This window comes from Chiloscyllium plagiosum, unplaced genomic scaffold (genome assembly GCF_037043375.1).
Source record: "Chiloscyllium plagiosum isolate Xiang-an unplaced genomic scaffold, Cpla_swu_hap1 HiC_scaffold_4, whole genome shotgun sequence".
Classification (NCBI taxonomy): Eukaryota; Metazoa; Chordata; class Chondrichthyes; order Orectolobiformes; family Hemiscylliidae; genus Chiloscyllium; species Chiloscyllium plagiosum.
In genome coordinates, this window is record NW_028270142.1 from 45,440,568 (window position 1) to 45,463,244 (window position 22,677).

General features: G+C 38.3%; 1 protein-coding gene across 1 annotated transcript in view; it reads left to right on the forward strand.

Moving 5' to 3' along the window:
* The window catches only part of fam91a1 (family with sequence similarity 91 member A1), a 54,828-nt gene that overhangs the window by 18,930 nt on the left and 13,221 nt on the right, over positions 1 to 22,677 (forward strand). The window contains exons 8-18 of the mRNA XM_043688655.2: positions 2,731 to 2,793; positions 4,896 to 5,002; positions 7,481 to 7,519; positions 9,139 to 9,251; positions 11,179 to 11,291; positions 12,080 to 12,192; positions 12,612 to 12,698; positions 15,674 to 15,797; positions 19,722 to 19,870; positions 21,782 to 21,916; positions 22,041 to 22,154. Coding sequence (XP_043544590.1) covers positions 2,731 to 2,793; positions 4,896 to 5,002; positions 7,481 to 7,519; positions 9,139 to 9,251; positions 11,179 to 11,291; positions 12,080 to 12,192; positions 12,612 to 12,698; positions 15,674 to 15,797; positions 19,722 to 19,870; positions 21,782 to 21,916; positions 22,041 to 22,154 — 1,157 coding nt within the window. The remainder of the gene's footprint in view (positions 1 to 2,730; positions 2,794 to 4,895; positions 5,003 to 7,480; positions 7,520 to 9,138; positions 9,252 to 11,178; positions 11,292 to 12,079; positions 12,193 to 12,611; positions 12,699 to 15,673; positions 15,798 to 19,721; positions 19,871 to 21,781; positions 21,917 to 22,040; positions 22,155 to 22,677) is intronic.

Sequence of the window (22,677 nt, forward strand, 5' to 3'; positions counted from 1 at the left end):
ATCCAAGGCTCCAAAGGAGCTTTCCACATCCATCAAAGTTTTACCTGTACATCCACTAATATCATCTATTGTATCCGTTGCTCCCGATGCGGTCTCCTCTACATTGGGGAGACTGGGCGCCTCCTAGCAGAGCGCTTTAGGGAACATCTCCGAGACACCCGCATCAATCAACCAAATCGCCCAGTGGCTCAACATTTCAACTCCCCCTCCCACTCTGCCGAGGATATGGAGGTGCTGGGCCTCCTTCACCGCATCTCCCTCACCACCAGACGCCTGGAGGAAGAACGCCTCATCTTCCGCCTCGGAACACTTCAACCCCAGGGCATCAATGTGGATTTCAACAGTTTCCTCATTTCCCCTTCCCCCACCTCATCCTAGTTTCTAACCTCCAGAAACTCGATCCCCTGACCTGTCCGGACTTGTCCGACCTGCCCAGCTCCTTTTCCACCTATCCACTCCACCCTCTCCTCCCTGACCTATCACCTTCATCTCCTTCCCCACTGACCTATTGTACTCCTATGCCACTCTCTCCCCACCCCCACCCTCCTCTAGCTTATCTCTCCACGCTTCAGGCTCTCTGCCTTTATTCCTGATGAAGGGCTTTTGCCCGAAACGTCGATTTTGCTGTGGAATATTGTCAGTGCTTTGTACAGTTCAACAGTTATTTCACAAAAGATAACAATTCTAGTCAGCAGGTGTGTAAATTTGCCCAACCTTCCTATATTTTAGACCCAGGTTGACAGCACAGATTAGGTTTCTGTACCTACAAGAAATATTATAAATACAAGAAAAATTACAAATAAATAGGTTCTAGTTGCAAGTAAGTAATTATGAACTGCCAGCATTTAACTCTGAGTCAAACCTCTTAAACCCCTTAAAACTGCACATAGACACTCACACAAAAAGGTGTGTTATAAACAGAGGGGGGAAAATGGGGAGACAGTTCAAAGGCTCCCTGTTCACCGGTTGTTGAGTTGATCTTTGGTCTTGTCAGGACTTGGTGCACCTCAATCTCTGTACTTTCACTTGCTTATAGGAGATATAGAGCAACTGGTTACACATAAAGTGTTTGACTTATTGGTTAAAAGCCATAGCTTAGAGCAACTGACGAGTGGATACTTCAAGTTTTTTTTTTAAACTTTGGGGGAATGGAAATCTACTTCTTTATTTCTGGAGATCCAATGGCTTTTGAGCAAACATTCACATTCACAAGCTATATTAGAGCCAATCACTTAGTTGGTAGGCAGAAGGATTCAGCACTTAAAATGTGTATTGGTAACCTGTCCTTAGTGCAGTAAATGTTTCCACAATCCTTGATTTTTCAAATAGTGCTTGGCAGGGAAGTGGAATAGTTTTCCTCTCATGCATTCCTGAATTGTAAATCTCTTAAGGTGTTTGGACTGCCACTTACTGAGAAGCCATCTTTTATGACCATAAGTCTTTGTCATCCGGTGCAACCTAGCTCATCTTTTGTTACTGGAAATCTGATCTGCATCTTGTGTGGTTACAATATGGTACAGATGCTTTGGAAACCTTTCTAAACCATGTGCTTTTACCCACAACTAAATCTTAGTTTTTATTTCCTCACATTGTCCCTGTATCATTTCTGATTTAAAATTGCCAAATTATGTAGAACTGTGGTGTGTTTTGTATATGAATTTTGTGTCTATTACGTGCTGGATGCCTCTCACTGTACATAGAATACTTGCATTTAGCTGGCGTTGCAAGGAAACAATCTTCCCAGTACACATACCCTGCCTTTTATTTTCTTGTGTTGAATTTTTGTGTAATCAGATTGTAGGATAAAAATCTTTTTTATTTGCCTGTTGGCTACAGGAATCCTATTAAAAATACACTTCATATTTTCAGTTGAACTACTTAGCACTTCCAGCATAGAAGTCAGCCATTTATGGGTGGCATGGTGGCACAGTGGTTAGCACTGCTGCCTCACAGCACCAGAGACCTGGGTTCGATTCCCGCCTCAGGCGACTGACTGTGTGGAGTTTGCACATTCTCCCCGTGTCTGCGTGGGTTTCCTCCGGGCACTCCGGTTTCCTCCCACAGTCCAAAAGTGTGCAGGTTAGGTGAATTGGCCATGCTAAATTGCCCGAAGGGGTAAATATAGGGGAATGGGTCTTGGTGGGTGGACTTCGGCGGGTTGGTGTGGACTTGTTGGGCAGAAGGGCCTGTTTCCACACTGTAAGTAATCTAATCTAATCTTAACAGGATTATTATCAGTGTTTATGCACCAGGGGTTTCCTTCTACCCAACTTCAGCCATCTTTATCAATACAGCCTTCTATTTATTTCTCCCTCATATACTTCTGGACAGGTATAATGGGACAAATGGCCACTTCCTGTGCTGTTTATTTAAAAAAAAAAGTTTTCCTCATAGTGACTATGCACTAAGGAGCAAATGGGTTTCGCTCTCTGTAGTGATTGGTATTAATTCATCTGTTTATTGAGGTCAGAAGACTAACTGCTGGAGATGGAAAATTGTTGTGGTGATCCTTCAAGGAGTGCTAATGAGTCTGGAACCAAGGCAGAATGTCGGGGAGGCGTATGGGTTGCTTGAGTGCATGCCTAATCAGGCTATCCAAAAGCCTGGGTGTGTTCAGTTTCTTGGTATTATAAGTAAGAAACATTCACGCAAACATGCACATGCAGTAGGTAGGGCTATTGACATTTTCTAATGGTAGTTAATTGACTTGTTTTCCCTCTTGCATTGCAGGTTTGTATAACAAAGGCTTTATTTATCTTGATGTACCAATATCAGATGACAGCTGCATAGCAGGTGAAAAGTTTATTTGAAATGTAATTTCATAATTCTGATTTGAGTATGATCTTAGTTGATACAAGAATGAATTAATCCCTAATTCTAAACCATTCTATCAGCATGGATGTTTTTCCTTTGGATAATGGAACTCTAAGAGAAATGTTGATCAAAATATTCAAAATCTAGAGGGTTTTGATAAGAGTACGTGATGAGATGTTGTTTTTAATAGTATATTGGTCAATAACGAGAAATCTCAGATACATTGACAAAAGAACCAGAGGCAACATGAAGTGAAAACAAACCTCCTGAATAAGTGAGTTTTTGTGACCTGGAGTGCATTGCCTGAAAGATTCCTGGAAGGAGTTTCAGTTGTACCTTTTTGAAAAGGACTTGGTAAATATTAGGAAGGATAGGGGGAGGTTTGCTGGCTGTGGGGAAATAGAAGGGGAATGAAACTGATTGGACAACCTTTTCAAACAACACAGACATGGAGTGTTGAATGATCTTCATTTTTATGTTACCGTTTGACTGAGTGTTTTTCTTTATTTCTAACAATTTGTAAAAACCATTATAGGAAGTGAGTAATTTAGTATTAGTTAAGCTGGATTTTGAGATGATGGATTTTTTTTTGGAGTTGTCTCAGCAGATTTCTTGCGTTCCTTTATCGATGTGTTTTTAAAAAAGAAGTAACTTTATTAAGAATATATATTATTTAATTGACATAACATGATTTCATACCAAGCTCTTTCTTAGATCTGAAGTGTCAACTTGGTTCATTTGACTTGAATTCTAAGTCTTTTGGTTGAAACCTTACTCTTATACATGAACTTTATAATCTAACCTGATTCTTTGGTACAGTTCTAAAGAAGTTCTACATTGGTAGAGGGTTGAGAAATGGGTATATCTTTCAGATCCACTGTTAAACTGAGATTCTATTGAAATGCTTGTGTGGATGTGCAAAGTTGGATAGCTATGTTTGCAAAGGAGCTGAACATTTCTGTATAGTGGCTGACATTTATCCCTTGGTGTACACCACCATTGCTGGAAAATATTAAGCGTCAGGCAACATCAATGAATAAGAAAGAACATTTGAATTGTTTCATGTTGACAGTTCAACACTAGTGCAAGACAAAAGGGGGTGGTAATGGGACAAAAGTAAAATAAAAAATGTGAACAGAGGCTATATTGACTGGTTAAAGCAGAAGACTTCTGGAAATGCCTGGGGGAAAAAATGTGAAGATTGCTGAGATGGGGACCACTCCACTGGCCTTGTCAATAAGGAATCACCACACTTTCTCCAATTTCGTTGATGCTGGTGCATATATCCATCTGCCCTTTCAATATTTCCATATCTTCCTTCCAGGATGGCAGTCACTCCGAGGTGAAACACTGATTTACTTGGTGGTATTTCTAATATAGTGTATTTGCCACAATCAGTGCACCCTCTCCTGTACGTAATGCAGATTGGGTGATTATTTGCCCCTACTGAGGCTGCAAACATGATAATGAACTATAGCTTTGTCACTGAGTGAAGAGAAATGTCTTTACTTTTGAGAATTGTTGAATGCTTTTCTGTACATTTGGAACGCAGCAGACACTATCTTCATCCATTAAGGGAAAATTAGTAAACATTACATGATGACAAGAATAAAAGGTGAAATATTATTGGTAGCAGATAAATGTTGCTGTGGATAGGGAGGGATGACTATGAAAGCTCTTTTCCTGAGTGGAACATCTGATCGTTTTTTAATTGCTGATTTCAATTGAGCATTTTAGTTTTGAAAAGGAGACATTCTGTTGAAATTTGTTGCGTTGCATGCATCAGGACTGATACGTGAATGCCAAATTTTAAAGTTTATATGGCATGAAGAAAACATGCTGATTGGTTGGGTCATTGACATAGAGAATGCACCATGGAATTAAGTAATATAAATTATTGCTGTCTTTTAAGTATGAATTTATCATCTTACACTCATCAGGACAAACACAAAAATATTTCACAGCATGTCTTTTTTTCCTACAATGCTGAAGTCCGAAACTACAAATTGACTTTTATAATGTTTTATATCAGTGCGGACAATGTGTTTTTTTTTTAACTTTTTCTTTCCTTCGGTGTTTAGTTCCCCCTTTAGAGGGCTTTGTGATGAACCGGGTCCAAGGTGATTACTTTGAAACGCTTCTCTACAAGATTTTTGTTTCTATCGATGAGCAAACCAATGTTGCAGAGGTAGGGGGGAAAACAAAATAAATTTTGTTCTTTTCTTCTAAACCAGTGCAAGCAAGCAACCATGTCACAGTATTTTTTTTTTGAAAGCACAGACAAGTTTAATATAAAAGGAATCCTGCACTGTCAAAGGTGTTTTATTTAGATTAAGCTGCGGCCTTGTCTGCCTCTTCAGGTGGATATAAAAAATCCCCAAGGTACTATTTAAAGCCCAAAGTGTTATTTCTAGTGTGCTCTTCAGAATACTTATCCTCTGACCAATATCACTTTAGAGCAAAAACAGATTGCATTGCTATTTGTGGGAGTTTGATGCAGTCAAATTGGCTGCTGCTTTTCCTACCTTCCAATGGTGACTTTACTTCAAAATTGTTTGTGACTGAAACACTTTGGAATGGCCTTTTATAAATAGTTTCTTTCTTGCTTTCTTTCCTGAAATTTCCATATAACCCATTTGCATTTAGTGTGAGCAACATTTTCATTTGAAGTCATACACTGAAATCTAAATTATGTTTGTGACATTGGAAAGGCAGAAATCAGTAAAAAATTCTGTACAGACTTTTAAACCAGACCATGTATTTATTTATTTTATTCTTTTAAAAAATGAATTGAGTACAAGAGTTTAAAAATATTTAAATTATGCAAAACTTTTAATAGGCAGTCAGTGATGTTTTAAGTTTTTTGAATTCATTTGTGGAACATTGGCTGGCTGGCCAGCGATAGCTATCAGCCAGCATTTGTTGCCTGTCCCTAGTTGCCTTTGAGAAGGTGGTGGTGAGCTGTTTTTGAACCACTGCAGTCCACATGCTGTAGGTTGACCCACAATGGCCTTAGGGAATTATAACTTAATATTCTTGAAAAGTTTGGCTTTATTTGTTGATGCACTCCGACATTTGTATGCCCTATCTGTTCCATCAGATGCTGCTCATCATAATTATGTATGTTATTGCCCTGTTCTATTCTCACCCTTTTTAATTTTCACATGTAATATACAATCAGTTAGTAGCCCAGAATTGAGGATTCATATTTTAAAGTCCACTTTATTCTTTTCCCCTTGATTGATCCAAAGGAAGACATAAAAATGCACGCGAGATAATTATAAATGAGACAAACATAAAAATTTTTCAGAAATGAATCCAAGTTGTAAATCTTAAGCTTTCAGCAGCTAACAAAATACCAGTTTACTTTGGAAAATTTGTTCACTCATTCCAAGCTCGGTACTCTATTTAAGAAGCAGCAAATGAGAAACAAATACCTTTAAAGCTCCTTACTCTCCAAAATACTTCTAAAATGTGTGTACTACAGATTTGTGCTTAGTTTTGGGGAGGATGGGGGCCAAGATGAAGAGGAGAAACAAAGGAAGCATAGGAACAGGAACATTAAAAGAGAATCTGGTGATAAACATGGCCAGCACACAGCCTGCGTACTGAATATACCACATCTCAAATATTATACCCCCTCTGTCAAGTGCTGGTATTGGCAAAACTCTCTCGCATTCAGGCCATACTCCCAGAAACAACCATTTTATTATAATGTTACAGATATTAAAATATCCAGAACTGATTTTCCTTCAGAGTCATGCTGCTGTTTATAAGATCTGTCAAGAGATTTTGAGACGCCAAGAATTTTAGAACGAGCAACAATGTGCAACTCCCAAATCTCCCCAATAATGAAATTCTATTTTTTCCAGAAGTGTAAATTGAGCATTAACAGTTTATACATTCCATCTGGCAAAAAGTGACTGGCAAAAAGTGACTGGCAAAATGCCAAGTAGCCAGAATCTCATTCTAAAGGCACTTTGTTGTTTACTTCCACAACTATTACGGAAAAAACCTAACAAAAATCTGAACACTAACAAAATCAGAACTAGATGAGATTCAATATTGAATTATATTGTACTGTATTAAAGTTTTGGAAAATTACAAAGAAGTTGACTTCATCTGAGTTTCGAAAGCTATGTATCTTGTAATAGCATCAAGTTTTGCTCCCATAAACATGAGGCAGGATTGGTTTTATTTGCATATTCACCCCAGAGACAAGCCTCTCGACCAACTGCCAACTTTTTCTGTGCTGCAGTTCCTGTAGTTTTTGAAGAAGCATTAGGTAAATGGCACAGATAAATGTGCACAGTGACAGACGTAATAGGAGATTGTGGTCTTGACTTGAGATGGGCTTTGCAGAGATTTGGTTGAGGTCTTTTAATAAATTTTTCTAAAGGGGCTTGGCAGTTTGAACTAGGGAAGTGTATTTGCCAGACATGTTTGGAAAGGGCTTGATTTGGTGGATGAATGCACTCAGGATGGATACAAGAAAACAGTGGCAGATGATCTTATCACAGGATACAGAATGGTGAGATTGAGGAATGGTTGTCAGTACATTGTGGGAACAAACATTTGAAAAGTTTAGAAGCCTATATTTTACTGATTTTTGTGATTTTAGAAAGTGTCTTTATGAAGGAAGTAATGGCTTTTTAATGTTTTTCAGCTAGCAAACGTGCTGGAAATAGATTTGTCTCTTGTGAAGGTACGTATGTTTTACAAATTTGCAATTTAACATTCAGATACCATGTAATAAAAGTTAAGTGTACATTTTTTTTTGGATTGTGACGTTTTAAGTTGCATTTTCTGACAGAATGCTTGAGATTTTGAAGTGCTGCATGAAACTAAAGTGTAGATGCGAGAACATTTGAATTTAATTATATTATCTCTTTACCATATTTACTGAATAATGAGCACAGTTGTAAACTTGAATTCCAAAATACTAGTAAAAATTCCAGAATGTGGTATAATTGAATGGAATGTTGCTAATTCATGCAGAATTAGTGACCCTGATGAGAGAGACTTTACTATAAAATACTGAAAATGCTCATTCACTCACAAAGTCTTGGAGATGATTTAGTGATGTATAAAAATCTTAAATCTGACTATTTCCAATCACTTAACGATTACATATTTCTGAACCTACATTTGTACTTTAAACTACTTGTGTAAAACTTGGTAGGCTATAATTATACCAACGGATGACCAGAGGGAGATGTAATTGTGGTTTAGCAGATCCATATTGGCAATTTCTAAATGCATGACACTATGCCCTGGATTTTGTATGGACACAATAATATTCAGTAACTAACAGAAACCTTTAGCACCCACACATGTAGTTCAACCCAGAAGTTGCTGTCTCTGACACCTTGCTCCCCCACAGGGTGTGCTGTTAAAACCCTCAGATGGAAATCAACTAGAATTCACTGAGTTGATGTGAAATCCCACCCATATGTTCTTATTCTTATTGTACCTAATGTGAATAAGTTATCATTCGTTGAATTAGGTGCAAGTAGGTTTTGATGAACATTACAACATAAATTCTGGTGAACAATTTATCTAACTGTGAAAATCTGATTCATTTATCAAATGGCAAATTTCCAAACACTTCCAATTAACATTTCTGGAAAAATTTAATATTTAAGCTTTTCTCTTAGTCCTATGTGTATGTCATGATCACTATTTCATTTTCTGTACATTATAAGATGGCTTGGTATCTGAGAGAATTCTTTTAATATGGCTTCTTGCCCTGCTCAATGTCATCACTGTAGCTGAATGCTTGAGGCCCCTTTGGCTAGCATTAGAATTAGATTTAAACTGGAAAGGTGAAGTCCATGCCATAGAGCTTGTTATATGTTAGTGAGTGGCTGCCTTAGTGGTCAGATTTTTAAAAAATATATTCAGTTTTAGTATGAGGGCATCACGAGTTAGGGTCAACCACATTGCTCTGGGTCTGGAGTCCAGACCAGGTAAGGATAATCATCTCTTTCCCGAAAGGACATTAGTGAATCAGATGGGTTTCCCCTGACAATCGACACAATAGTTTCGTGGTCATCATTAGACTCTAATTCTAGATTTTTAGAATTAAAATTCTACCATCTGCCATTGTGGGAATTGAATCCGAATCCCTGGTATACTAACTGGGTCTATGGACTAATAGTCCAGCGATTATTACCACTAGACCATTGCCTATCACTTTATTTTGCGCACTGAAAAATCTGGGCCTACATAGCCTCACATGTCCTTTTCAACATATTTGGTGCTAATTCTCTTTAACTTCATTGTTTGATGACATAATTTTGTAAGTGTTCATTTTCTGTTCAGAATGCAGTATCAATGTATTGTCGACTAGGTTTTGCACATAGAAAAGGACAAGTGATAAATGCAGAGCAGCTTCACCCAACCTGGAGGAATGTTCCATCGGTCAACAGATTAAAGTAAGGGGAGGCTTTTGCACTAATTATTTATCCATTGTGGCCATCAATTGTGATTTTTTTTTTTTAGTATTGTTGGTGAGAACCAATTTGCTTTACAAGTACCAGCTGGGGTAATTTGAGAGAGAGTGACATGTTGATTAATTGAAGGAAAGTTTAATTTGTTACTAATTTAAAATGTAGGTGTTATTAAAAATGAGTTACAACATTGCACCTAAGATTGTATTGAAGACTGATGGTGTATGGTCATAAATGACAACTCTCATGATATGAAAGCCAACTCTCACCCATAGCACTTGTTATACCTGTAGATGAAGTGTCCTTGACAATGTTAATGGGCCTCGAGCTAATATCAGTCCTTTGGTTATTTTCTACTTTTATATGAAACCATTTGATGGAAGACCATGAATCCGAATTGTCAGTATAACCTAGCTTATGCTACTAGTCTTAAAGCTACTGTCTTTGAGAATTTGTTCCCACTGATGGAGGTCTGTAAATGGAGATCATGATTTTCTCTCTCAAATTTGAGAAAATTCCTGTTTTTCCTTACCACAGAATGAAAAGGAAAAATTGGATTTCTGAAGATAGAAATTGTACTTTTTTAAAAGTTTCCTAAAATTATAGTCATTGCATTTTCACCATCTACACCACTTATTGCTAACATCAAATTTAACGCACCAAAACTAACTATTCTCACTATTTTGTTTGTGCCAGTATTTATATCGCACACAAATTTTGTTTGTTTAATTTGCTTCATCTCATTCCATCAACATACTGTGGCAAAGAGGTGGGAGGGGTCGTGGCTTCCTTTTTTAATAACCCTCTCTAGGTCAGTTGCGACAATTCTTTTTGCTTAATTGTAGTTTAGCTTGTAGCTGTCACACTTCAATTAGATCTCGTTAACCATATTAAAAATGTTAATTTCAACATTTCTCCTGTGTGTTTCTGTGTGTGTCTCTCTCTGTCTCACACATACATGTACTGATGAAGAACTGTACTGTATATTGTAGACCACGTATTGCAATATCATTGAATTCAAATGGTTACCATTACACACAAAAACAAATAAGACTGAGGAAAATGTAGCTTTTGAAATGAAACATACAGCAATTGGCTTCAGATAGAATAGCCTTTGGTGAAAGCTATTTTACATTAAACATTTTTTTGTTTTTATAGCCTTTAGGATCATGCTTCTCTTTCATTGTTTTAAATTATCCTGTTATGTAGCACTTGAAGCTTATTCTGTTTTTGTTTTACTTGCACAAATACGGATCTGACTAAGGAAAACCTGGTAAGTGCTGATTTCGTATGTTCTGTTCACCAATCAGACTTTGCTTTATCTTGCATCTTCATGAGAGTGCCCTAAGCTTTTAAAACTTACAACAGAGTGCTGTGTGAATGTATATATGTAATGTAGCAACTAATGTTTTTCAAACATGTTTGAAAAATGGATTTAATGTATTGTTGGAACCTAGTTCTAGTTTTTTTTTAAATCCTGTATTTTTGATTTGTTGCCTGGGATGTCATGTTTTCCCATTCTTTCTTTCTATTGTATTTTTCAAAACATGTATTGCACCCCATGTGTTGAGCTCTACTGGTGTTTGTTAGACTGTTGTTTTAGAGCATGAAGTGTTGAGCACATGAACAACTCCAGTTTTTAATGGGTATGTTTCAAATGGGTATGTTTCAAACCAATGTTTTGTTTTTGCTGCTTTTATTGTCATTTGAAATGGGATATGAAAAAGAGTCTAAGACTTCTAATGACAAATTACTACAGGAACATTTGTAAAAACAGTCGATGTATTTTCACCAAGGAAGTAAATGTTCTTTAAAGTTGTGTTAAATTCTAAAAATGCAACTTTGTAGTTGTTTAATTAACACTCTGCCCAAGGTTGTGCTAATGTCAGTGTTGCTTCATTGCTGTCCACAGGTGTGCAATGGATCCACAAAAGATGCTGCTGTCATGGGAGGGGACTGAAAATCGAAGTCCTGTGCATGATGTATCATCAACAGATGTGGATGCAGCCAGTCAAGATGATGCAGGTGAATGTATGCCTCTTCATTTTGGTCAAATTCAGAGTGTGTGATGTTGAATAATGTTTATACATTCAGGTAACTAATTAGATAACTGCCAAAAAACAAGTGGGCTGTGACTTGATCTTAAAAAAAACTTCTGTAATGAAAAGTATGAACATTGTTTTTTTTTTTTAGATTAGATTAGATTAGATTACTTACAGTGTGGAAACAGGCCCTTCGGCCCAACAAGTCCACACCGACCCGCCGAAGCGCAACCCACCCATACCCCTACATATACCCCTTACCTAACACTACGGGCAATTTAGCATGGCCAATTCACCTGACCTGCACATCTTTGGACTGTGGGAGGAAACCGGAGCACCCGGAGGAAACCCACGCAGACACGGGGAGAACGTGCAAACTCCACACAGTCAGTTGCCTGAGGCGGGAATTGAACCCGGGTCTCTGGCGCTGTGAGGCAGCAGTGCTAACCACTGTGCCACCGTGCCGCCCTGTGAAGACTGTTGTAATCCTACCTACACCACATGGACTGCAGTGGTTCAAGAAAGTGGCCCATTACTATTTGCTTCAGAGCCTTTTGGGGCAGATGATAAATGCTACCCTTGCCATCAACATTTGCATCCCTCCGGTTAATAAAAAAAAGTGAGTTTTAATCTTTGTAGGTTGTTTCAAACTTTCAACCTTTATGGATTTTTTTTCATTCTTCGTGATAATGTGAATTTCTTTTGTGGATTGTACAATTGGAAGTTAATTACGGTAGCATTGTGGTTACATAAAGTTGTCTTAATTTTTAGCGGACTCTGCCAGTGTGAACAGTCTGAGCATGCCCAGTGGACACACTAAGCGAATTGCCTTCCTGTTCGATTCGACCCTTACAGCATTCCTTATGATGGGAAATCTTTCACCGGTGAAGTATTCTAAAATCTATCTAACCTAGTTTATCGTGATTGAGGTGTAAATATTGGCCAGAGCGGCAGAAAGAATTACTTGGTTTTTCTCCAACATATGAGGCATTTTCTGGAGAAGAATGGGTAATTGATATGGTATAATCTGTACATGACCTTTCAACACAAATGTCATTCAAATCAAAAGTGAGAAAAAAAAGTAACAAATTACATTTATTGTACAGTGCCACTATTGCATTAAAAGTAAAGTAGATGCTGAATTAGATGAGCTCATTTTCACTAAATTAGTAGAGCTGTTGACTGTAAAGTATATTTTGAACCAGTTACTGTGGGGCACAAATGCTAACATTTGATTTTTTTTAATGTTTGTCTCTGTTTAAGTGTTAGTTTTGTTCATGTTTCATTGTTTTGTTTTCTACAGAACCTCAAGAGCCATGCTGTGACAATGTTTGAAGTTGGAAAACTATCAGATGAGTCATTGGACAGCTTCCTTACGGAACTTGAAAAGGTAGGCTGTTGGGGTGAGTTTTACTTTTGAGGGAACGGTTACTGCAGTTTGCTTTGAAGCATTGTTTAGATTACTGGATGTTCAGAATAATTCAATATATTAAGATTGTGGAGGTTGAGTACAGCAAATAAGGAGAGACTGTTTCTTGTGACAGGAGAATCATAGCATCTTCTATTTAAGATAATTAGCAAGAAAGCAAATATTATTAAAATATGGAATGTGCTGCTTAAAGGTGGAAGCATCTTGTATATTAACTGTTTTATTGTATTAATTATTGTGGGGATTTATTATAAATAAACACAAATGAAACTCTGTGGGTATTGCGGTAAGGAGTTGTGTTCTTGAAGTGTGTTCTCTTTTTAAATATAATGTAAAGGTTGGCTCCAGTTGTATCATTCAATTCACTTCCCAGATTGAAACAACTGTGGAGAGAAAATTGAATAAATACTTGGAAAGGAAATATTGCATGGCCCCAGGGAAACACAAGGGAATGGAATTGATAGGGTAGCTCTTTGTAAGAGCAGGTACAGATACAGCTGGCTGAAAAGTCTTTTTGCATGATGCTATGATATGTTGCAATGTACATGATGTTTTAATACAGTTAATCTCAGAATATGTCAGAAGGTTTTCCTTTTGGAAAAAAAAATACTGGTATGTTTGATTTGGGAGGAAAGAAACGTTCTGAATTTTGAGTTCAGTAGGATTAAAGTTTCTTTAAAGTGGTACATTAAAGGCATGTAAGGGTCTAGGAAAAATAGCATTTGGATCATAGGCAGTACAGCTTTGGTTTGCCAGATGGTAGTTAGTTAAATATTGTTTGTGGTTATACAAATCACCAGTGTAATGTAAGCTCTTCTCTCATAAGGAATTTTTAGAATGTAGCACCTCATTGCAGAGCTCTATTATGAGCTTTGTAATACAACTTAAATTCTGCAACAGTTTCTGCTGCTTTTTTAGGGGTTTCTTTGCTCTCAGTGCAGTTTTAGAACAATGCATAATGTGATCAAATTGAGATGCTGAATAAGGAATAAGCTGTGGTGCTCAGCCCAAATTTGCACGGTGGTGCATTTTGCAAGCTCACCTCACTTACCTAGAAGTGAACAACAGCAACTTGCATGAATATAACCTGTGTAACATTGTAGAGTGTCCCAAAGAGCTAAGAATTCCAGAGTTGAGAAGCTGAAGGTGCACCATCTATTGGTGAAGTGAAGTGGGTGGACAAAATTATCAAGTTTGAGGAATGCAAAGCCATGGAGGGTCATTATGTCCTATTTGGGAGAGGCAAGACTGGAAGAACGAGGCCTAAGATGAGTAAATGAATATGATCACAGCACTGTCCTGCTAACTCCCCCTCGTTCTATTTTCAGATAGTGACAATCTGATTGTGCTGCATTGCTGTGTCACTCTGCTCTTGTATACGAGGTAAACTTTCTAGTAGAATCTGAAAGTCATTTAAGAAACATTTTCCATTGCCTGGAATCCATTAACACTTCTCAAAGAGAGGATCAAGTAATTCAGCTAATGTTGATTTTTGAAGGCAGGGTGGCTTATTGGTATTGGCCACAAACTGGCTTATTTAATGTGTTGTAAATAAAACCTTGTAATTGATGCCCTTGGAAAAGGGAGGTTGCCTTGTGCAAACACTTGCCCACCACAGTAGAATAAATAGCAGCACCTGTGTTTATATTTTATAATGTGTTTATATTTATCTAAACACAGTTTTCCAATTTTCAAAAAGTGGAAGGACTGATTATGATTTGCAACCTGTAACAGATCGGTTTTCTTTTAAACATGCAAATTCTTGTAATTAAGATTTAAACTTGATCTTGTTGAAGCATAAGGGATTTTGAGGTGGTTTGACAGGATAGATGCTGAAAGGAAGATTCATTTTCAGATGTTTCATCACCATACTAGGTAACATCTTCAGTGAGCCTCCGAATGAAGCATTGGTGATGTAGTCCACTTTCTATTTATATGTTTGAGTTTCCTAGGTGTGGTGACATCATTTCCTATGGTGATGTCATTTCCTGTTCTTTTTTTCAGGGGGTGGTAAATGGGATCCAAGTCAATGTGTTTGTTGATAGAGTTCCGGTTGGAATGCCATGCTTCTAGGAATTCTCGTGTGTGTCTCTGTTAGACTTGTTCTAGGATGGATGTGTTGTCCCAGTCAAAGTGGTGTTCTTCCTTATCCATAAGTAAGGATACTAGTGAGAGTGGGTCATGTCGTTTTATGGCTAGTTGATGTTCATGTATCCTACTGGTGAGTTTTCTGCCTGCTTGTCCGATGTCGTGTTTGTTACAGTTCTTGCAAGGTATTTTGTAATTGACATTAGTTTTGCTTGTTGTCTGTATAGGGTCTTTCAAGTTCATTAGCTGCTGTTTTAGTGGAAACTCAAACATATAAATAGAAAGCGGGCTACATCACCAGTGCTTCATTCGGAGGCTCACCGAAGATATTACCTAGTATGGTGACGAAATATCTGAAAACGAACCTTCCAGCTCAGTGAGCAAACCTACATCCAGAGCCTCAATCTGATCTACAAATCTTCTCAAACCTCGCCATGCTGATTCCCGCACGAGGACTGAAGAATTTAGTTATAAAATAAGGGATCTTCCATTTAAGATTTATTTTTTTCTCTAAGGTTTGTTAGTCTATGGAATTCTTTTCCCCAGTGAGTGGTGGTGGTCATATATTCCAGGCTGAGTTAGATTTTGATTGACAAAGGAGTCGAGGATTATACATGGGGTTTTGAGTAGGAAATTGGCATTACAGCCATAATTAAATCATCATGATATTATTAAATATTCCTGCAGGTTGTAGGGGCCGAATGGCCTACTGTTTAAAATTTTTCTTCCTATTCTACTGCTGGTACCCAAGGTTTCTGATAGTTACCATATTTTTACTATTTAATTTTGGAGGTTTTGCTGAAGCATAATTTAGACACATAAAGTAATCAGAGCATTTTATATTATAGGTTCAAAATACTGGTGAGGGGGAGGCCCAGAGATATTTTGATCATGCACTAACTTTGAGAAACACTATACTCTTCCTGCGTCACAATAAGGAGCTGGTTACAGATGAAGAGCAACCAAACAATGGTAGGAATTATAATTTGAAAATACAAATATCCCTTTGTATGTGCAAGGTCCCTTTTTTTTGACCACCTCCGCGAAAGATGAAATTTTAGAGTGCAGAGCCATTTAAAAGTACATTTTAAAAATAGGTTAAAAATCGTAGATGTACAAATTTGTCCCCAATTTAGAGTTTTGTTACTGTTTACCTTTTTTGGCATGGATAAGCAAAATCATGAATTCGTGGATGCAGAGGATTTATGGTAATTATTCAAGGCCTAATTTTAAAAAAACTATGCCAAACTGTAGATGTAGGGGAGATACTGATATAATGATTAGTAATCCAGAGACCCAGGCTAATGCTATACAAACATGGGTTCAAATCCCACAATGGCAGATTTTGAAATTTGATTCAAATGAAAATCTGGACTTAAAACTTAGCATCTGGTTCAGTACAGTCCTTCTTAGGGAAATAAATCTTCATTCTTGCTTGGTCTGGCCTACATGTGACTCCAAATCTACAGCAAAGTAGTTTACTCTTAGAGGCCCTGGCAATACATTCAGCTCAAGTGGCAGTTAAGGATGGTCAACAAATGGCCATCCAGTGACACCCACATCCCATGAATGAATAAAAAATACTAAGACACCATTGTCATAGGTTCATTTCCCATGACGTTACCTGTGTCATTTCTAGAGGGATAGGAGTGTTAAAGAGAATCCGAAGGGTTTTTATAAATACATTTAAGGACAAAAGAGTAACTAGGGAGAGAATAGGGCCTCTACAAGATCAGCAAGGCAGCCTTTATGAGGAGCCACAGGAGATGAGGGAGATACTAAACAAGTATTTTGCATCAGTCCATGTGGAGAAGGACATGAAAGGTATAGAATGTGAGGAAATAGATGGCAACCTCCTGAAAAATATACATATTACAGAGGAGGTGGTATTGGATGTCTTGAAACAAATAAAACTGACGAGATCCCTGGGAACTGATCAGGTGTACCTGGAACTTTGAGAAGCTAGGGAAGTGATTGCTGGGCCCCTTGCTGACATATTTGTATCATCAATAGACAAAGGTGAGGTGCCGGAAGACTGGAGGTTGGCTAATGTGGTGCCACTATTTAAGAAAGGTGGTAAGGACAAGCCAGGGAACTATTGACCAGTGAGCCTGACCTTGGTGGTGGGCAAGTTGTTGGAGGGAATCCTGAGGGACAGGATTTACATGAATTTGGAAAGGCAAGTATTGATTAGGGGCTAGTCAGCATGGCTTTGTGCATGGGAAATCTTGTCTCACAAACTTGACTGCGTTTTTTGAAGAAGTAACAAAGAGGATTAATGAGGGCAAAGCAGTAGATGTGATCTATATGGTATTCGACAAGGTTCCTCATGGGAGACTGGTTAGCAAGGTTAAAATCATGGAGTACATAGAGAACTAGCTATTTGGATACAGAACTGGCTTAAAGGTAGAAGACAGGGTGTTGGAGGGTTGTTTTTCAGACTGGAGGCCTGCGATCCGTGGTTTGCCACAAGGATTGGTGCTGTGTGCTCTAATTTACTCATTTGTATAAATGATTCAGATGTGAACGTAGGAGGTATGGTTGGTAAGTTTGCAGATGACCCCAAAATTGGAGGTTAGTGGACAGCGAAGAAGGTTACCTCAGAGTGCAATGGGATCTTGACCAGATGGGCCAAAGGACTGAGAAGTGACAGATGGAGTTTAATTTAGATAAATGTGAGGTGCTGCATTTTGGAAAAGCAAATTTAGAAGGACTTGTACACTTAATGGTTAGGCCCTGGGGAGTGTTGCTGAACAAAGAGACCTTGGAGGGCAGGTTTTTCATTCCTTGAATGTGGAGTCACAGGTAGATAGGATAGTGGAGAAGGTGTTTGATATGCTTTCCCTTATTGGTCAGAGTATTGAGTACAGGAGTTGGGAGATCACGGTGCAGCTGTGCAGGACATTGGGTTAGGCCACTTTTGGAATATTGCGTGAAATTCTAGTCTCCTTAACGGAAAGATGTTGTGAAATTTGAAAGCGTTCAGAAAAGATTTACAAGGATGTTGCCAGGATTGGAGGAGTTGAGCTATCGGGAGAGGCTGAATAGATAGGGGCAATTTTTTTCCTGGAGCATCAGAGGCTGAGGGGTGACCTTATAGAGGTTTATAAAATCATGAGGGGATTTGATAGGATAAATAGACAAGGTCTTTTCCCTGGGTGGGGGAGTCCAGAACTAGAGGGCATAGGTTTAGGGTGAGAGGGGAAAGATATAAAGGAGACCTAAGGGTCATGTGTGTATGGAATGAGCTGTGAGAGGAAGTGGTGGAGGCTGGTACAATTACAGTATTTAAAAGGCATCTGGGTGGGTATATGAATACGAAGGGTTTAGAGAGAAATGGGCCAAGTGCTGGAAAATGGGACTAGATTAGGTTAGGATATCTGTTCGGCATTAGATTAGATTCCCTACACTGTGGAAATGGGCTGTTCGGCCCAACAGATTCACACCAACCCTCCGAAGAGCAACCCATCTAGTCCCATTCCTCCACCCTACATATACCCCTGACTAATGCACCTAACACTATGGGCAATTGAGCATGGCCAATTCACCTGACCTGCACATCTTTAGACTGTGGGAGGAAACCGGAGCATTCGGAGGAAACCCACACAGACATTGGGAGAATGTGCAAACTCCACACAGCCAGCCACCCCAGATTGGAATCGAACCCGGGTCCCTGGTGCTGTGATGCAGCAATGCTAACCACTGAGCTACCGTGTCAAGTTGGACTGAAGGGTCTGTTTCCATGCTGTACATCTCTTTGACTCTAAAACTAGATTGAATATTATGCAAAAGTAATCATTTAAATGTTCGAATCCTTTGCAGCATGTCTTAAAATTGAGATTGGCATGACTTATTCCAGGCAATTAATTTAACTTATTTAAATAACACTGCTTAGATTGGTAAAATTTTGTTTTTTTTCAGAGCGAAGAATGTGTCGATATTAAGTTAGGGAGAAAGATTAGGGTCGTGAGGGGTTTTGATTGCTATTTTTGAAATCTGGGAAGGCAAACTCTGGTGAGGTTCTGGGGTCAGGGTTTGACAGCAGGATCATAGTAGATTAAAAAGGTGGTGCCTGATTAGTGGAAGGGTGGATTACTGTTTGTTCGAACGAAGGGTTCGAGTTGGGGAGAGTGGTTGAAGGAGGCCATGTGGTTGGGGTTGCATGCAGTGGTAAAGATAGGAAAGTATTAAAGGTACTAAAATTGATCCTCTTTAGCAAGGTGAACTGTCAGAGCCTGACAGGGAGAGGGCAGCTTTGTGAGCAAGAATGTGAATGTGGTACTTTGAATGAGATGCAATTTATGGAGAATTAAATGTGGCTGAGCATGATTTCCACATTCGTTCTGTTAATCTACTAAAATATGAACAAATGTGATCAGGTCCAGAAGTCTAGGGGTCTCTACTTCGACTGGCATAAATTTAACCGGTTTTAAACTGCAAACATACCAGCATTTTGATAATAAAGTGATCCTTGATTGAAGGCAGTATTTTAAAAAAATTACTTTTTTGACTGTTGATAGTTTAATTCACCCCTGGTCAAAGTTGGGAAAGTTAGGCTTTATTTTTCTCGTTATTGCTAAACCTTTCTGGAAGTATAACTGGTCATTTGAAGAAAAGGTTGTATGATTGCTATGCTGGATGTATGTATTAAAATGGCAACAATTCATTTAAATGCTTTGGAACTGATCTTTTCTGGAACCAGTGAAGAATGTCTAGATTCTTGTTAGGTAAGGGAATCAGCAGTTATCAGGGTAGATGGGAATGTGGAATTCAAAACAAACTGATCAGCCATGAACTTAGTGAATGGCAGGGCAAGTTGAAAGGGTTGATAGTTGACTTCTGTTGCGATGTTCTTATGTTCAAAGAATAGTTCTGTTATTCTTTGTTCTGTTTCAGGATTTCCATTAGATCTGTTACGTTGTGAAAGCTTATTAGGATTGGATCCTGCAACATGCAGCAGAGTCCTGAACAAAAATTATACACTGTTAGTCTCAATGGCGCCGCTCAGCAATGAAATCCGGCCAGTAAGCAGCTGTACACCACAGGTAAGTGCAGGAGTTGCAGAATGATCATCCAGTACAGCTTTTTCTAAACTTCTAGATCTTCTCAGGAGGACTGAAAATTAGTTTGCTCTTTCAAAAGAGCCAGCACAGATACTGTAGGCTGAGCAGTCTTCTTCTGGACTGCATCATTGCATCACAGCTGTAAAAGTGCAAGATTGGAAAGTAGTATTCAAAAACTTTAAGTAATAAGAGCAATAGAACTAATTTGATAGCTGTTTCAAAGAGCTGACATGGGTATAATGAGCTGAATGGTTACTTCCTATGCTGTTTGGTTCTAGACTTCTGTCAGTTGCTGATTAGCATCCACAACTGGTCACAATTCAATAAACCAAAGGTCTTTTTCATGACTGTCTGTTTCTTGGGTAGCTGAAGTGTGTGTGTGTGTACACATACACAGAGGAGCTCTCTGACCTCTGGAAGGGGAGATGGTGTCTTCCTAATAAGATTCCTGAAGTCAAAAAAAAAGCTTTTATCCCACCACTAGCTTTAAGCTATTGCATTTAACCAACAAGTCAATGACTTTATAATTTGTGAAACTTACTTTGTGCTCCTATGAAGAAGTAGAAAAAACCCCAAGGTCGGAGAATGAAAGGACTTGGGCAAACAAAAGAGACACCTATCAAATCCTGACAACTAGTGATGAAATAACTCCACAGTGGCTGGTATCCCGTCACCCTTCACTTACACATGGAGAGTCCTTGACTCTGGTACAGCCTCATCAGAGTCAACTCCCAGACTGTCAGGACATTTGACACTTCTGTTTTTTATTTTTTTTAAGGAGGACAGTCCTTGCACACACACACATTGATCTAGTTCCCTCAGAGCAAACAGAGCCTCTGACACTCCTTTTTTTTGAGTGAATAGGATGTCTGATGCTCCTATTACACTTCTGTTTTTTTTACCCCCACACTATCGCCTAACTGCGGTTGTGCTTATTTTTTTCCCCAGCACCCATGGTGTGTGTGTGCAGGTGTGAGACACAGTGAGAGACACAAAGTGCATGAAACTTTATTCAATTTCCACCACCAGGAAGATAGGAAAAGACCCAAGTGGTTAGTGACAAGCAGTGCCCTTCACAAAAGGGCAATGCTGTGCACTTCTGTTTTTAATATGTCAGTCAGGGCTGTCTGATTGAGGCTGTTAATTTGGACCAATCAGGGAGCTTGTACTCTATAACATGCACCTGGCTGACCTCGTTATAGTCACTACAGGTGACATTGAACTATTTCCGTAGTGCTTGTTTGTCCTCCATCCATAATGTCAATTTGTTTTTGTGTGTGTGTGTGTAGTGTGGTTGGGGGAGGGGTGGAGAAGTGAGTTAGAGTTTCTACGAGAAGACTTGTTTCAGTTTAAATTTTTTTTGTAGTTAATGATGGTTCATGTTAAGTATGGAAACCTTGTCTTTTTTTTTTGTTAACCCTAGTCTGTCAGGCAGATAAATTGGTGGTATTTATGTACTTGGATAAAATGTTTAACTTTGTGACAACTCTGGGAATAGAGGGGCTTGATTTCTAGCTTATTACCTGGTGAGGTGTAACAGAATCGGTCTTAATGTTTTGTATATATAAATATCTATCTTTACTAAGAATTCATAACTAGTTAGATTAGTTTATTAGGCCTATTAATATACAGTTGAATAAAACCTATATGATTAATCATAGCTTGCTAAAATTGAAATGAATGCTATATGATGATCCTCATTAATATTTTATACATGGATCTCACCTTGAGTTTAAAAATAACTACAGCGTGAGAGTTCACTGGAAACACAATAATATATTATTCTGCATCTGATTGGAATAGGCACATTTGGTTTATGTTTTCTATGATATGTCTAATTTAGTATACATCATTCTTGCATTAAATCAATAACTTTTTTGTTCAAACAATTAGCACATAGGACCAGCTATCCCAGAGGTTAGTTCAATCTGGTTTAAACTATACATCTATCATATTACTGGACAAGGACCCCCATCATTGCTACTTTCAAAAGGATCAAGGCTCAGAAAACTTCCAGATATTTTTCAGGTATTTGGAGAAAGCAATCATTCATACATTTCCTGTTTAAATGCACAAAGTTTGTTCATTCCTATAGTGCATCAGCATAATTGATTAAAAATACATTGTTGTTTTCCTTTTTTTATTTTGTCAGGGCTATGACCGATTGCTTATAACCTCTTGGGGACATGATCCTGGGGTTGTTCCTACTTCAAATGTGCTCAGCATGTTGAATGATGCACTGACCCATTCTGCTGTATTAATACAGGTGAAAGTTATTTGACTCTAACTGAGAAATCTTCTATTAATTGAGCATCTTGCCTGCTGGTGCAGAATGTAAGAAAACTTGTACTGTGCCCCAGAGAGTGATGTGAGTTTTATTTTTACATTATCAGTTAAATAAAGTAGTCAACAATTACAATTAAAAAAACAACATTCCCTGATGTGTACTTGCAGTAGATATAACTGTGCAGAGAGCTTTTCTAAGGGTTTCTGTCAATCTCATGAATAGACTTGTGTGCATGTTAAAAATGATTGAATATTGCACCCAGTTGAAGCAAAATTTGTGATGACTTGCTGGTAATCTGGTAATGTATTTTTAAAAGTCCAGTCTTTCCAATAAAAACATGCTTTAGACCATATTAGTTTTCTTTTAATGCAAACATCTGGAGACCTTGGCATAGAACTAAAGTCAAGGGACAAGTAATCCAGAGGCCCAAGTTAACCCCAGAGGTTTACAGGTTCAAATCCTGCCTCAGTAGTTGGTGGAATTTAATTTCATTTAGTAGTTC